Source organism: Pristis pectinata, chromosome 21 (assembly GCF_009764475.1).
Source record: "Pristis pectinata isolate sPriPec2 chromosome 21, sPriPec2.1.pri, whole genome shotgun sequence".
NCBI classification, from domain to species: domain Eukaryota; kingdom Metazoa; phylum Chordata; class Chondrichthyes; order Rhinopristiformes; family Pristidae; genus Pristis; species Pristis pectinata.
In genome coordinates, this window is record NC_067425.1 from 35157191 (window position 1) to 35171987 (window position 14797).

General features: G+C 40.2%; 1 protein-coding gene across 1 annotated transcript in view; it reads left to right on the plus strand.

Annotated features, from left to right (window-relative positions):
* zzef1 (zinc finger, ZZ-type with EF hand domain 1) overlaps positions 1-14797 on the plus strand; it is a 188817-nt gene that overhangs the window by 55563 nt on the left and 118457 nt on the right. Inside the window, 5 exon segments of the mRNA XM_052035349.1 lie at positions 2662-2743; positions 5251-5452; positions 7066-7220; positions 8594-8837; positions 11482-11561. Of these exon segments, the coding sequence (XP_051891309.1) occupies positions 2662-2743; positions 5251-5452; positions 7066-7220; positions 8594-8837; positions 11482-11561 (763 nt within the window).

Genomic DNA, 14797 nt, shown 5'->3' on the forward strand with positions numbered 1-14797 from the left:
ACTCTAACTAGTGTAGTAAACAATTCCAGCTGAACCTCCCTGATTTTTATTCTGTTGCTTTGGCTAATGAAAGAAAGTAGCCCATAGCCCATGTGTCCTATAAACCACCACAATGATCTATGGACGTATGCTCTAAGATTTCTTTCGTTCCCCCATGCCTCCCATTTGTTGTATATCCTCTTGCCTTGTTGGATCACTGCAAATGCATGATTTCACACTTCTGGATTAAACATGTTTGTCATGTTTCTCTTCAACTGACCAGGCTATTTATATCATCCAGTAGTCTAAAACTCTCCTCCTCACTGTTAAGCACATGGACAATGTTTATACAATTTACAAAATTATCATGCCACCTATATTTAAATCAAAACTATGAATATTATAAAAAGCAGGGGACTGGGACCTTTGGAATTGCACTGGTAATGGCTTTTTTGTCACAAAAGCACCATTAGCTATTGCCATTTGCTTACTGCTGTTGAGCCAATCTTTGATCCAACTTGTTCCTTGGATCCCATGGGCTTTTACTTTTTTTGATCCTGCCATGTGGGACCTTAGCAAAAGCACTCTTATGATCTATTTAGATGTATCAGATGTATCAAATGTATCACCCTCATTGTCCCTGCTTATATCATCCTCAAAATATTCAATCGACACACAGACACAACCTTCCTTTGCAAATCTGTGCTGAATATATATTAATCTGTGTGTTTCCAAATTAAAGTTTGTGGTTTCCTAGAATAGATTCCAATAGTTTGTAGACCACTGAAGTTATACTGACTTGTAACAACCTGCTTTATCCATTCTCCCCTTTTTAAACAAATGTTAGCAATCCTCCAATCTTCTGGCACCATTCCTATAGCCAGGGAGAATTGAAAGCATATTCAGAACTCCTGCAATTTCCTCCCTTCCTTTAATACTCTGGGGTATACTTTGTCTGCGTCTGGTGATTTATCCACTTTCAAAGCTGCTAAATTCCTTCATAATTCCTCTCTTATTCCACATTTATTCCATATAATGTTTGACACAGCCTTCTTAATTACAACTTCAGCATCATCCCCCACTTTTGTGAGGACAATGCTAAGTATTCCTTGAGAACCTTGACCTCAATTTCCACAGGTTACCTTTTTTGGTTTCTAATAGACCCCACTCTTTGTTATCCCCTTGTTTTTTATGAACTTATTAAACGTCTTTGGATTTGCTTTGATTTTACTTGTCAATGTTGTTTTCATACTCTTTCTTACTTCTCTAATTTCTTTTTTCATTTCCTCCTACTCTTTCTATGCTCTTCCAGGCTTCCTGCAGTATTAAGTTTTTGGTGCCTTACAAGTTTTTGCCCTTGTCCTACCATCTGTGCAGCTTGTCATCCAGTGGACTCTAGATGTTACAGTCCCATCCCTTCTCTTCCTGGGCACGTTTACCCCGCATTGCTTGAACCCTTTTTCTGGCATGCCTTCCATTGCTCAGAGACTGATTTATTTTCAAATAGTCGATTGTAGTTCATATTTGTTAAATCACTCCTTACCCTAATAAAATTGCTCTTTTACCCCCAATTTAAAACTTTTAGTTTAATTTTTCTCTGTCCTCGTCCATAATCATGCCAACTCTAGCTGAATTATCCCACTGAAGCTCCTTCCACTTGCCTAGCATCATTCATTGAAGCTAACTCTGGATTGTACGTGCCCCACCACCCTCGTTATGGTTGCTACATACTGGCTAAAGTTCTCCTGAATGCAATTTAGCAATTCTCTGCCCTCTGTATTTAACTGACTTTCCAAGTTAATATTAAGAAAAGTGAAATCTCCTTCTATTATTGCCCCATTACTTCAATATCTGTGTGATATTTGCTTGCAGATATTTCTATTGGACTGTCTGGAGATCTGTAGTCTGCTCCCAAAGGTTTTGGTTCTGTAGTTCAATCCTTTCAGCCTCGTGATGATCCTTCTCATTATCATCCTATAGCTGTGATTGTGTTTTTTTAACCAATATTACCATGCTCACCCTCCTTTTTTTTAAAACCCCTCCCCATCTTGTCTGAACACACTGTAACTAGGAAAGTTAAGCTGCCAGTCCTGGCCCTCTAAGTATATTTCAGTAATAGCTAAAGCATCATACATCAAGGTGTCTATCATTGTCTTCAGCTCATCTTCCCTGTTCATAGTGTCATATACCATTTAGCATACTGACTCCTGTATTAGCTATTTTCTAACCTTTGTTAGCTTTGGCTTCCAAACTCTAATTTTTTGCCACCTTTTCTCCTTGTGAACCTGCGCTCAGCATCCCTCCCACCCCATCACCACCATGCTTTAAACCCTCCCTCGCAGTACTAGCAGTCCTGCCTGCAAAGACGTTGTTCCCAGCCATATTGTGATGGCCACCTATGGCCTGGACAGGTCTCACCCTACCTGGGACTGGTCTCGTGTGCCCCAAGAATCTAAAGCCCTCCCTCCTGCACTGTCTTTCCATTTGCACCGCCCTCCTACTTCAATGCTTACTGGTGTGTGGCACTGGGAGTGATGTAGGGATCACTTTGTGTGAGATTATTTACTTGGATAATAATTATAATTCGAATGCTTGGATAATAGTGGAATACTTATCAGCACACTGTGCCAGATGGTTTGAAGGCCTTTCAGTTCCAAATAGCTCAGTAATTTTCTTTTAAAGGTACGATTACTTGGAGTTTACAGACTCCAGAGGAGTGAAAGTGCGTTATGATGGGAAAGTCGGGACAGAGAAATGGCCAACGGTAAGATATTTGGTATCAATTATTATTCTTTCATTGTGTATCTCAACTGCTCTGATGGTTTTGTGCTTTATCATGTAACATGCAAGATACTTAAAGCAGTTTAATATAGAGGACAGGGAAATGGGAGCTGTCTATGGTGGGTGGTCTACTGACGTTCACCACTTCAGTGTCAGGAGACTGTCGGGATTTATGACTCTCATAAATCCTCTCTGTTCTAGGCTGGGGTTTTTACTAATGTGTCCTAACTTTGGACTCTTCATGGAGCACAGTGGCAGAGTGCAACTTGCAGTGATTTCCCCCAGAGCCTGTGCTATGGGGGATCTGCCTGTTGAACTTATGACAGATTACATTTGTCATGGGACAGTCAGATTGTTTATTTCAATGGAGAGGAATGGTTATGGGTGAAAAGTAAGCATTAGTTAATTTACAATTTTGAATTAATTGAACTTAGTTTAAAAAATTCATTTTTAATAATTTTACATGTTAATTTTTTTAAGTAGTTTTGGAATATTTCCAAATATCAGGGACATTCATAAGCAATCAAGGCCTCGGATGGGTTTGAGAGCAGGCTGCTTAGCTGTTAAGTTTCTTCAGCTGTTTTGTGGCTAGGGATTTGTTTTGGCTCACTTGTGGGAAGATAGCATGTCACCGAAGATCCTGGTATCACACAGGGCCTTGCTGTTTAAGATTGGAAAGGTTTGGACAATGTTGACACTGGCAGATCCTCCGATTGCAAGGTTGTACTTGCTTCCGTGGTCGTTTGCTAGCACAGGCAACTTGTTGCTGACAGCAAGTTGTGGCCATAATCTGAACCAAGACTTGTGTTTAGTATTTTGAAAGCCCTTCATTACAGAAACACCAGAGGTTGAATATGTTGATAAACCCATGATCTATCAAACCTATCAGAGTTGTACAGTTGATTGTTACAGATCTCTTGGAACAGTTTGAAAAAGACTGCTAATCTGACTGACATTCCTCTCTCAAAACGCACCATCAGAAAACTTGAAGTAATCCATTAACTTTTGAGTATGTAACTACTGCGATTCTTATGAATTTGTGGTTCAAACCCACCGGTGCAGTATTTCTGGTTAGGCTGCGTGGTCACAACACAACAGAATTCGTGCAAGCATTCCTGGTTAGAACCTTTTGAATTTATTTGGAAGCCCCTTAAATTCTGGCTGAAGAGAGTAACTTTTTGCTGTCCATTTTCTGCTGATTAGTTTTTTTTTAAAGCAACGCTCACAATATTGAATTGAATTCCCATGGGTTGAATCTGGATTTAATCTGTGTCGGGTGCCTTGCCGTTGGGATTTCCCCTGGTGTGTTGTTGTCCCTTTGGGCCAGTACAACATTGTAAAGAGCCCGCTGATGGACCTTCCTCCTTGACCTGCAAATGAACAGAAAATGGTGCCAACTTTGCTGCACATTATGTAAAAATGATATTTGCATTTTTTTTCGGATTTGCAGCTATTTCTGGAACATATCCCCCATGGAAGACAAGGGTTCACTGTAATTGTTTGTTTTTTTGGGGGGAGTTCGTTGTGCAGATTAGCAGTTATCTCTGCCTCGTGACCTCAACTTCAAGCAGTTACCCACAAAATAATTATGTTTGAAGTTGATGTCGTGAGCAGCTACTATGAATGCAAGTTTTAAAAATCAGGCAGAATGCTATTGGACATAAAGAGCACTTCATAACATCTAGGCTTTTTGAACAATAAAGCTGTTTATAAATTCAAGTTCTTTACTGTTAAAGATAATCCACCCCTCTGTAGAATCTCTCTGTGCACCTTACTAATATATTGCAACAAACAATCTGTCAGAGGAACTCAGTGGGTTGAGCAGCATCTGTGGAGGGAAAGGAATTGTCAATGTTCCTCCAGCAGATTGTTTGTTCCAGATGCCAGCATCTGCAGTCTCTTGTGCACCAAACTAATGTATGTTTTGTGGCTGTGAGAGCAGTAAACTAGTTAATGACAGACTTTTGATTCATCAGATGAGATGGCCCAGCAGAATCCAAATGTTTGTTCAGTGTAATTGAGCAATTTTTTTTCTCATGCAGCTAAGAATCTAAATGGTCCTAAGATTGCTTCCATTCAGTAATATGTGGAGATGAAGACGGTTGAATGTTTAAGATCCTGGTGTACTTTCAGTGGGTGCCTTAGCATAAATCAGACACAGCCTGAGTGTAACAACACCCCACAATGTACTTGAAATTTCATGTATTTACTTGGCGGTATAGCTTCTAGTACTGTAATCTTAGGAAGAGAACAACACCGTCACTAGTAATTGCTGATCCCTTCCCTTCTTAGCAGTTGTCTAAGGCTGAACCAATGACTTTGATGTTGTATTTCACACTAAGGACCAGAGAGTCTGTGGATTTTCATAAGAGAAAACTTTTCATTTGAAAATCATCATTCCTGAGGATCAGTATGCCTTTGGTAATAACAATGGTGTAATGAATACTTCTGGCTCTGTGTAAAACCTTGCTTACATCTTTGTTTCTGCAGTTAGTGACGTTTAAATCAGGCCCAAGGCTGCAGTTTCTCTTCCACTCTGACAACTGTAACAATGAATGGGGATACAAATTCATGGTGAAAGCGTATGGTCTACCAGATGTACGGGTACCTTGGGTTGCAGATCTACAACTTCTTGTGTCTCGACTAATGGGTTGCCTTGCCTCCCGTGCGCTGTCTTTGAACTCTGCCTGTGGTAAGACTATAATTTTCCATTTGTAGCGGTTGAATGAGTCTAAACACAATTTACGTCCATTCACAAATGTTTGCCAACACCTTTAGTTATATTAATGCTGTTATTTGGCCATCTACGTGTATTATAAAAAGAAACTTGCATGTTTTAATTTGCACTGGATCCTTACAGTTAGAGGAAATGTTTATCTCAACCATCTGGGCAAGGTTTGAACTCAGATACCTGAAGTTAAAGCTTGACTTATCCATTGTGTACCCTCTGATCCCTCCTGTTCTGCCGTCTTTCAGCTTAGTCGCTGACTTCACGTGGGTATCGTTTCTGCTATTTTCTTTCTTTTTGCAGATATCTTTTTCAGCTGCAACTTCTGCTCAGATGTAAACATTTCCAGGCGTGCTTCAGCCTTGTGCTGTTTTGGTTGGATAATACTTACAACCCCAGTGCTTTCATCTGGGTTCTTTTAGTCATTGTAGATATTACTACACTGTGATGATAGCAACTTTTCCACTAAAATGCCCTTGCTCTTGCAAAATTGGTTAGTGTCTGCAGGTCCTGGCTGGTATTCAGCTAATTCCCAGTATGTTAAGGGGCAAATCACTTGTGTAAATCAATTTTCATAGATTTATACAACACAGAAATAGGCCCTTCGGCCCACTTCGTCCATGTTGACCGTTATACCTGTCAATGCTAATCCAATTTGTATCCTTCTACGCCTTTCCCATTCATATACCTGCCAAATGCCTTTTAAGCATCGTAATTGTATCTGCCTCTAGCATCAGCACTGGCCTTTCTCTGACGATTAAACTAGTTGGTTAAAATCATAAAGGATTATTGCCACAGATCTGGTCTGATTGGTAGATTCAGAAAGGGTACTCTTTGGATCCACCAGTTTTTTTGACCTTGTTGCTATTCTAGTTCAACAAGGATATTGGAAGGGGATGAAGCACAGAGGAGCTTTCTGGGGGAAAGTGGGAATTGGAAGAAAGTAATCCTTTTTTTAAAAGATTTAATTGTGGTCAATAGAAACAAAATATCTATGACCCAAACGTTAACTTTGTTTCTCTGAGTGTTCCCAACTTCTTCTGCCTTTATTTTAGATTTCCAACACCTGCAGTTTTTTTTAATTTTCATATTCTATATGACGGTCTGTATTATGTGAGGAAATCCTTTGATAATGTTCAGCTAAATTTTAATTTTGATGAGAAAGCAGTGCAACTTTAGCCTTAAGGAGCGGAATGTTGCCTTCTGAGTCAAAATTTTGAGTTCAAGCCCTGCTCCAAAGATGTGAGTGTATAATAGGGCAATGCTCCAAGGCATTCTGGAGGGCTTTGTACTGTCTGTCAGGGGATATGTTAACATCTGGCTCTGTCTGAACCCTCAGGTGATTGTAAATGATCACATGGCACTATTTGAGGAAGAACATGAGACGACCCTCACATCTAGCTCCCCCCCCCCAGCTGATATTTATTCCTATGTTATAGTAGTGAATACATTACAGCATTGATTCTATAAAGTACTGTGGGACATATGTTCATGCCTTTTGATAGAAGAATCACTTCCCATCTCAATGTTGATAAAGAGATTGTTTTTATCATTTGTACTTTGTTTTCTCTCTAAAGGGCTGTTCCCTTCTGTTGAGTTATCAGTGGAAAAGGTTACTTCTGTTGTGGAGTCTCAGCTCTGGAAACCCATCTTAAGGCATGGAACCTGTGCAGGAGTAAATCAGTACCCGGTGGGAACAAAGGACAGCACATCAGCAGAAGAAACTGAACTGGTAAACTATTATGGCTGGACTCATTTGGTAGGCTACAGGGATAAATTAAGCCATTGAAAATAAGAAAATGCTAACCTTAATTTTAGCTGCAATCCTGCAGAATATTATTGAGTGCTACTCTGACTAAAACTGTTGATAGGTCAGCAGTTATAGTACTTTGATTTCTTTTTTCTTAATTGGTTGAAGCATTGTCAATATTCGCTCATCTTTAATTACATTAACGCCAAGCTCATAGAATGGAGAAGTAGGGTTGGGATACTGTATATTAGCAGAGTTAGGTATGATGGTGGGATTTGACACTCTAAGTTCTGGGTACCTAGGCTGCAAGCAGTAGTCTACCTGTTTATGGAGTACAGTGTGGGCAGCACAGTTGGTAGAGCTGCTGTCTCACAGCTCCAGCAGTCTGGGTTCAAATCTGACCTCTAATGTGTCTGTGTGGAATTTGCATGTTCTCCCTGTGACCATGTGGGTTTCTCCTCAAGTCCCAAAAACATGGGTTGGTAGGTTAATTGGCCATTAAATTGCTCTTAGTGTGTAGATGAGTGACAGAATATGGGGGTACACGATGGGAATGTGGGGAGAATAAAATAGATTACGGTAGCTTTAATGTAAAAATGGTTGTTTAATGGTCAGCACGGGCTCAGCTGAAGGGCCTGTTTCTGTGCTGTTTCTCTCTCTGACTCTGGAAATATCAGATGTGCAGACAATGGGAAGAATCTGATATGAGGTTAAGATGGGGGTTTATAACATTCCCTTTGTTTAAGGCTCTGCTCAACAGTGACTGGAGAATAATACATTGTTGTTGCAGAGAGGGTCATTTCAGGCACGTAGTGGGGGTGATAAACACTTTGGAATTTAAACAGCTCCTGGAGTGTGAGTGTAGGTCAAAGCACATCAGTGAACCTTGGAAATTGTGTTGTAGTTAGTGAGGACGTGATGGTCAAATGCTTTCTGAACAGGAGTACCCGGCAGCGTTGAAAGTTGATGCCCAGTGAGAGGAAACTGTTTCAAGTCTTGTATGGGCCAACCTGAAAATTTATTGGGGTGGAGTCAGTGAAGCAGAAGGCAGGGGGGCAGGGGACAAGTGGGTGGAGTGAATGCACAGTCTCTATTTTGATGAAGAATGAAGCCACGAGTCCCTGCACGGTTGAAAGGTGAGCGTGGAGTGATAGTGAAGGAGTGATGAAGAATCTAGGTTGATAGTAGACTAAAGAACGTGGGTACAATTTTGTTGACTAAGTGTCATGAAACATTTTCAGCTGAAAAAAATTTAGATGCAATTTGTTGTCTTACACATTAGCCTCATCTATAAAGAAAAAAATTGTTTCTTTTATCTGTATATTAAGGAAATAACTCTCCGCACTTTGTTGTAGAGCAAGGATGATGTTCAGAAGTTCCTGCTTCAGGTTGCTCTCTGGGATCCTTCGCAAGATGACGTCACTGACTCTCAGACTGACCTAATCAAGAGACTCGTCAGCCTTTGCAAGAAGCAGTCGGCAAAGTTGGAAGTAGTTAGTGGAATTGGTCTTGGGTCAAAAGTTGACCAAGCTGTGAATTCTGTATTTGCTGCCATGTTGTACCATAGCACTGATCTTCACAGTGCACTGAGAACCTACGGTAAATCAGTCTTTTTGGGAAAGTAATCTGTTTAAATTAATTCAAAAAAAGTTTATTAAATTTGATTACATATTTTACAAGAGATTACTAGAAATGTTTGCATATAACCCCTCTTCGAGCCTATTAATTGCAACTGGTCACTTAAACTAATGAGTACAAATTGTCACCATAGATTGAGTTTATGCAGAATCCAAACATATCAAGTACTTATGGGATTTTCACACACTGAAATACTGCGGCCTGCATTTTGCAGTAAGTTGATCTGCTCCTCTGGAAGCTGCACTGTGCCAAGTATCCTGCCAAGAAGCTTGGCATTAAAACAGTTGCTGTACTTGCACACTTGGTACCAAATTGGCCAGAAAAGATTGATATGTCTATTTAAGTATCAATAAAATTTTAACAGCCTAGTAATTAGTTAATGACAAGCAATCTCTTTGGCACAGAAAATTTTAACTACTACTGGTAATTAAAAACGAAACATTGATTTCTCTCTTTTCATTTAGCTTTCTTTACTTGAATTTATATACAATTGATTATTCCAGCTTGCATTTCCTGATTTAGATGTGGTGTTTTCCCTAGAAAGATTCATTGGTTAATGCAGTGCACAATTGCTTTCCACTTTGACAAGGACCCTGTAGAGGGCACCACACTGCTTTTCATTTGCAATCACCACAACTTCTAGTGTAAGAGAATACAGAGTGTCTTCCTCCATTGATTGCAGAATCTGGCCCATTAGTGGATGTGTTACACTTTTTTGCCCTGTGTTCGAGTATTATAGCTTTTGTCCTGCCAATTTTGGGCTGTACCTGGAGGCAGTCAGTCCTCTTGAGAGGAAGGCACCTCCCGATTTTTTTTTTCTCTCTGCACTGCCCCTATCACTTGAACCTTTCCCATCCCTTTTTTGGGTGACGGAGCACTGCGTTTGTATGAGTGGAGCCTTATCCACCTTGATCATGTCACATTTTGGGCTTTACTCGTTGCACCCAGCAATGCAAAGCAGCAATGATTCTACGAAGGCTCTGTTTCTCATCGGCTTGACCCATCGTATTTTCCGTCGCTATGAAGAAATTTGTACATTGCCCATTTGTTTGATGTGCAATAACTTGAGACTTGTGCATCAACTTTCATTACCCATTATATGTTTCAATCACAGTTTTTCACTGTGACCTGACATTAATGTTAATTGTCTCATTGTACTGAGTTTCAGAATTATCTGCAAACTTGATCAACGTACATTGAGCTTCTGAGACAAAGTCAGAAAATAATTAAAAACAATGGTGGTTCTATCCTTGAACCCTGAGACATGCACAGTTTTCTCTCCTTCCATTTGTCCCTTGGTCTTGCCACCAACCGCACCCCCCCCCCCCCCCCCCCACTTCCCCAGCCCATGTATGTATAACCATACATTATGATAAGGGTCTATGCGTAAATACCTCATTGGTTGTGGAATACATATGATTGTGATGAGGTTGCTGTTGTGGATATGAGCACATTTACTGCTGATGTTCTGTTATTTCACATGGAATGGCAGTAAGGCACAACTCAGCTGACCATTTTCAATCAGCTATTACCTTTTCATACTTGGGCTATTGGCAAATGGACCACGGGGAACATCATGAAAAAGTGGATAATATATAATGCCTAGAAAGAAACAGGGCTCTGGAGAGAGTAAGACAGTAGGATTAGTTTGGGTTATTTTAGTCTGACTATGGACTCAACTGCCTGCTCTTCTGTAAAGCTCTCTGCTTTCAACATGTTCCAACTAACAGGTCTCTGAAGTTGTAATGGGTTATTAAAGATATTGTTGGTTTTGGTTTCCCAAGATACATAATCTGGGTTGTTTTTTTAAAAAAAGAACTGTTCACAGTACTGGGAGAACTGTGATACCTTTTTAAATATCATTTTTCAACAAAAGATGACAAAAATACAATGATGTTTGGCAATCAACAGAATCAAGGGTACTGTACAATCTATGGATGTGCATGAAGTAATATCCCCTGCTAATTTTTGGTTACTCATGGGAATTCTTGAAACTTTGCTTGCCAAATTAGTCTGGTGACAAGGTGAAGAGAAATGAGTCTGAAGATCCTAGAGTTTTAACACTGCAACAGTGAACAACAGAGAAAACGTCCCTGCTTAAAAGTGCAGTAGTTTTGCAAAGTTTGCAAACTTTGCAAAGTTTTTACCAGAGGCAAAACTTCCAATCTTAAACCAAGCCCTTAAAATTTGGTACTGATTCTGTTGATAACTGTTACAATTTTATTCAAGATAATATGTTAATGGCAAGCAGTTGACCTGGTTTGAGATTCTGATTCGTGGTGACTGGTTTGAAAGACCACTATAGCAGCTGCTCACTAGGGTTGGCACTTTACATTTCTAGCTCAGGTGATCGAATACATCACAATTTGAAAACATGAGAAAAGATCTAGCATGGGGACCAGTTATAACCATCGTGAGCTACTGTGGATGATACTGCTGTTGTGCCACAGCTGGGTACAGGTGCTGAAGTTGAACTTTATTCATGAGCAATGAATGTGATGGCTGATTTTGATGAATAGAACACAAATGCAAAGCAATCTGTTATGAATAATAGAGATTGCCTCTTCAATTTTCACTTGTGTATTTTGCTTCTCCATTTCTGTAGTTAAGAGCGGAGGTACTGCAGGATTCAATGACGAAATTGCAGAAGTGTATGCGTTGGCTGAAGGAATGAAAACTTGGATAGTAAGTTTCATAAATGTATTTTCTTCACATGTGACTTATTTTTTTGGAAGCAGTGACATTATTTTGAAGCATTAGCAAAGAGTAGACTAACGTACTGCAGTAGATGTAATATTAGATTTTCAAAAACCTTATGAAATGCCATCACATATTCTTAGTCATACAGCATAGAAACAGGCCCTTCGGCCCACCATGTTGATACTGGCTATCAAGTAGCTATCTATACTAATCCCATTTACTAGCAGTAGGACTGTAACCTCCTATGCCTTGTGATTCAAGTGCTCATCCAAATGTTCTTGGACAGTGTTTTCCAGATTGCAACCACCCTCGAGGTGAAATTAAATTCCTCCAATCCCCTTTAACTCTCTTACTCACCTTAAACCTGTGCCTTGTGGTTGTAGATGTCTCTGTTGGGGTAAAAGGGTTTCTCACTAACCATCATATCCTACCCCTCATAATTTTGTATCATGATCCCCCCTCAATCTCCCTTGTTCTAAGGAAAACAAATTGAGCCTATACAGCCTCGCCTCGTTACTGAAAAACTCCAACTCTGGCAACATCCTGCTGAATTTTCTCTGGGCCCTCTCCAGTCCATTCAGGTTTTTCCTATAGTGTGGCAACCACAGCTGCACAATACTCCTGCTGTTGCCTAGCCAAAGTTTTATAGAGCTTTACCTCCATATTCTTGCATTCTATGCCACAGCTAATGAAGGCAAACATTACCTATGCCACCTTCACCACCTTATCTACCTGTGCTGTCACCTTAAGGAATCTATGGACTCTGTTCCTCAATGCTTCTTCGGGCAAATGGTCTGTACTACCCTCAGCAGACCTCCAAAAATGCATCACCTCACACTTATTGGAATTAAATTCCATCTGCCATTTTTCCGCCCAAGTTACCAGCTGATCAATGTCACTCCGTAACCTAAGACTATCCTCCTAACTATCAATAACACCAATTTTTGTGTCATCTGCAAACTTAACTAATCATGCCTCTTTCATTCATGTCCACATCAAACAGCAAGGGTCCCAGCACCAATCCCAATCATGAAAGCATCCTTCATTATCACCCTCTGTCTCCTATAACCGAGTGAACTTTGGGTTCAATTTGCCTTTGAATCCCATGGTCTCTAACGTACTCAACTCCGAGTGTGTGGAATCAAAGGCCGAGTATCAGAATGAACAGTAAGTGGCAAAAGAATACAAAAAGCAGAATGTAAATGTACTCAGATTTGTAGAAGACAGAAAATTTTGACACCAAATTGGAGATTTGGTGAGTATAGTGAACGCAAGCAAAGACTCACACGAAATATAAGATGATGTTTTGGTAGGAGAAATGAGAGAGCCATAAGCTGCTTGGAAAGTTAGCCTAAGTGTGATAAGGATTAGGATGCAAATTCACAAATCACTGAAAATAGCAAAGCAGGTTAAGAGGCCATAACTATGGAAACAAGGAACAGGATCCATTCCTTGAGGGATAGAGTTTATGTGCATGGATTAAAGTCATCTTAAGTTTTTTGTCCAGAAGTCAAAGTTTTCAAATATGATGCTAGAACCAAAGTTCTATAAACACAAAGAAAGACTAAACAGGCTGGAAGGAAAGCTGAAGGCTGATGCTTTTTAATTATAAAAATAACTTCACATAAAATGCTTCCACCCATGAGAATCTCAAAACTAGGAGCTATAAATGTATAATAGTCACGAATGCATGCTGTAAAGAATTTGAGATGGCTTTGATGAAGGAGGGGGAAGGATGCATCAAATGAGAACAGCTGCAATGATTTATGAAACTTTGGATAGGGCACAACAGGAAAACGCAAGAAACTAGGCCAGGAGTAGGTCATCAGGCCCCTCAGACCCACCCCACCATTAAATATGATCATGGCCGATCTGTGCTGACCTTGAATCTGCTTCTGTGCCTGTTCCCCATAACCCTCAATTCCTCAGTGTTACAAATATTTATCTATCGACACCTTAAATATATCTGACGATCTGGTCCCCTTGGGGTCAGACAATTCCAGAGATTCACTGCCCCCTGAGAGAAGAAATTGCCACACACCAGTTTTAAATGACACACCCTTTAGTTCGTAACTATGTCCCCTTGTTCACGACTCTCCCACCAGTCATTTCCCTTAGATCTTACATCGTTGAATAAGATCACCACTCGTTCTTCTAAATCCAAAGAATACAGACCCAAACTGTCTAGTCCCTTTTATTAGTGTGATGTGTTTCTTTTGAAAAAGAAGCTGTCATTGTGAATCTTTGTGAAAGTTAGAGGAGTTAATATCTTGTTTGGCTTTTACAGTTAGTGGTTTCATTAGCATTTTGAAACTACTGAGATTTACAGCAGAAGCCCGGTGTCAGAAGTGGCCTTCGGTGTGCTGTGCAGCTACCTAGCAGTGTTCCTTCTGTGGTGCAGCAGTTTCTAGAGGGCAGTTAGCAGAAAGCAGTGAGGTTTGCTTCAAGTTTAGGAATAACACCACCATCTAGTGGAGGTCTGAAGTAAAATAGACTTGGCATTATTGCCTGGAATCTGGAGCAACACACGATACTGGAGGAACTAAGCAGGTCAGGCAGCATCAATGGAGGGAAGTGGACAGTCAGTCTTGCCAGATGGAAGGTCTCAGCACAAAACATTGACTGTCCGTTTCCCTCCGTAGATGCTGCCCAACCCACTGAGTTCCTCCAGTGTTTTGTCTGTTATTGCCTTACAGTTTTGCTCAAGCATTTTTTTAATTGACTTGCCAATACAAAAGGATGGGTATGCTATTCCGTAACTTGGTTTCTCATCATAGCAAGCTGTTTATTGTTTATTATAGGAGATCTTGAAATCTATTTGTTAGCTTACAGTTTTTCAAATTATTAGTATAAAAAGCTCGAATCTTAATGTGGTGATGTTGAATATTAAGGATCGGTAGTGGATTTTGGTGAAGGCTGATGCTTGGTATGGCATCTTACAGTTAGTTATCTGAGCCATATTGTAGGCTGGCATGGGCTGGTACATTATAGGAAGAGCTGTGCATGGAGCGGAACATGCCAGAGTCATTAGGAGTTATCAGCTCCACTTCTGACCTTAACACAATGGGGTGGTCTGATGAAAGAGCTTAACCTCCTCTCCATTACTATCAAAGTAATAGGTGAATGAACTGTTAACAAGGCCATTAAGTGACACTTAATTTTCCAATAACCTACTTGCCAGTGCTCAGCTCCAGATCTGGTCATTGCTCCAGCATGGATAC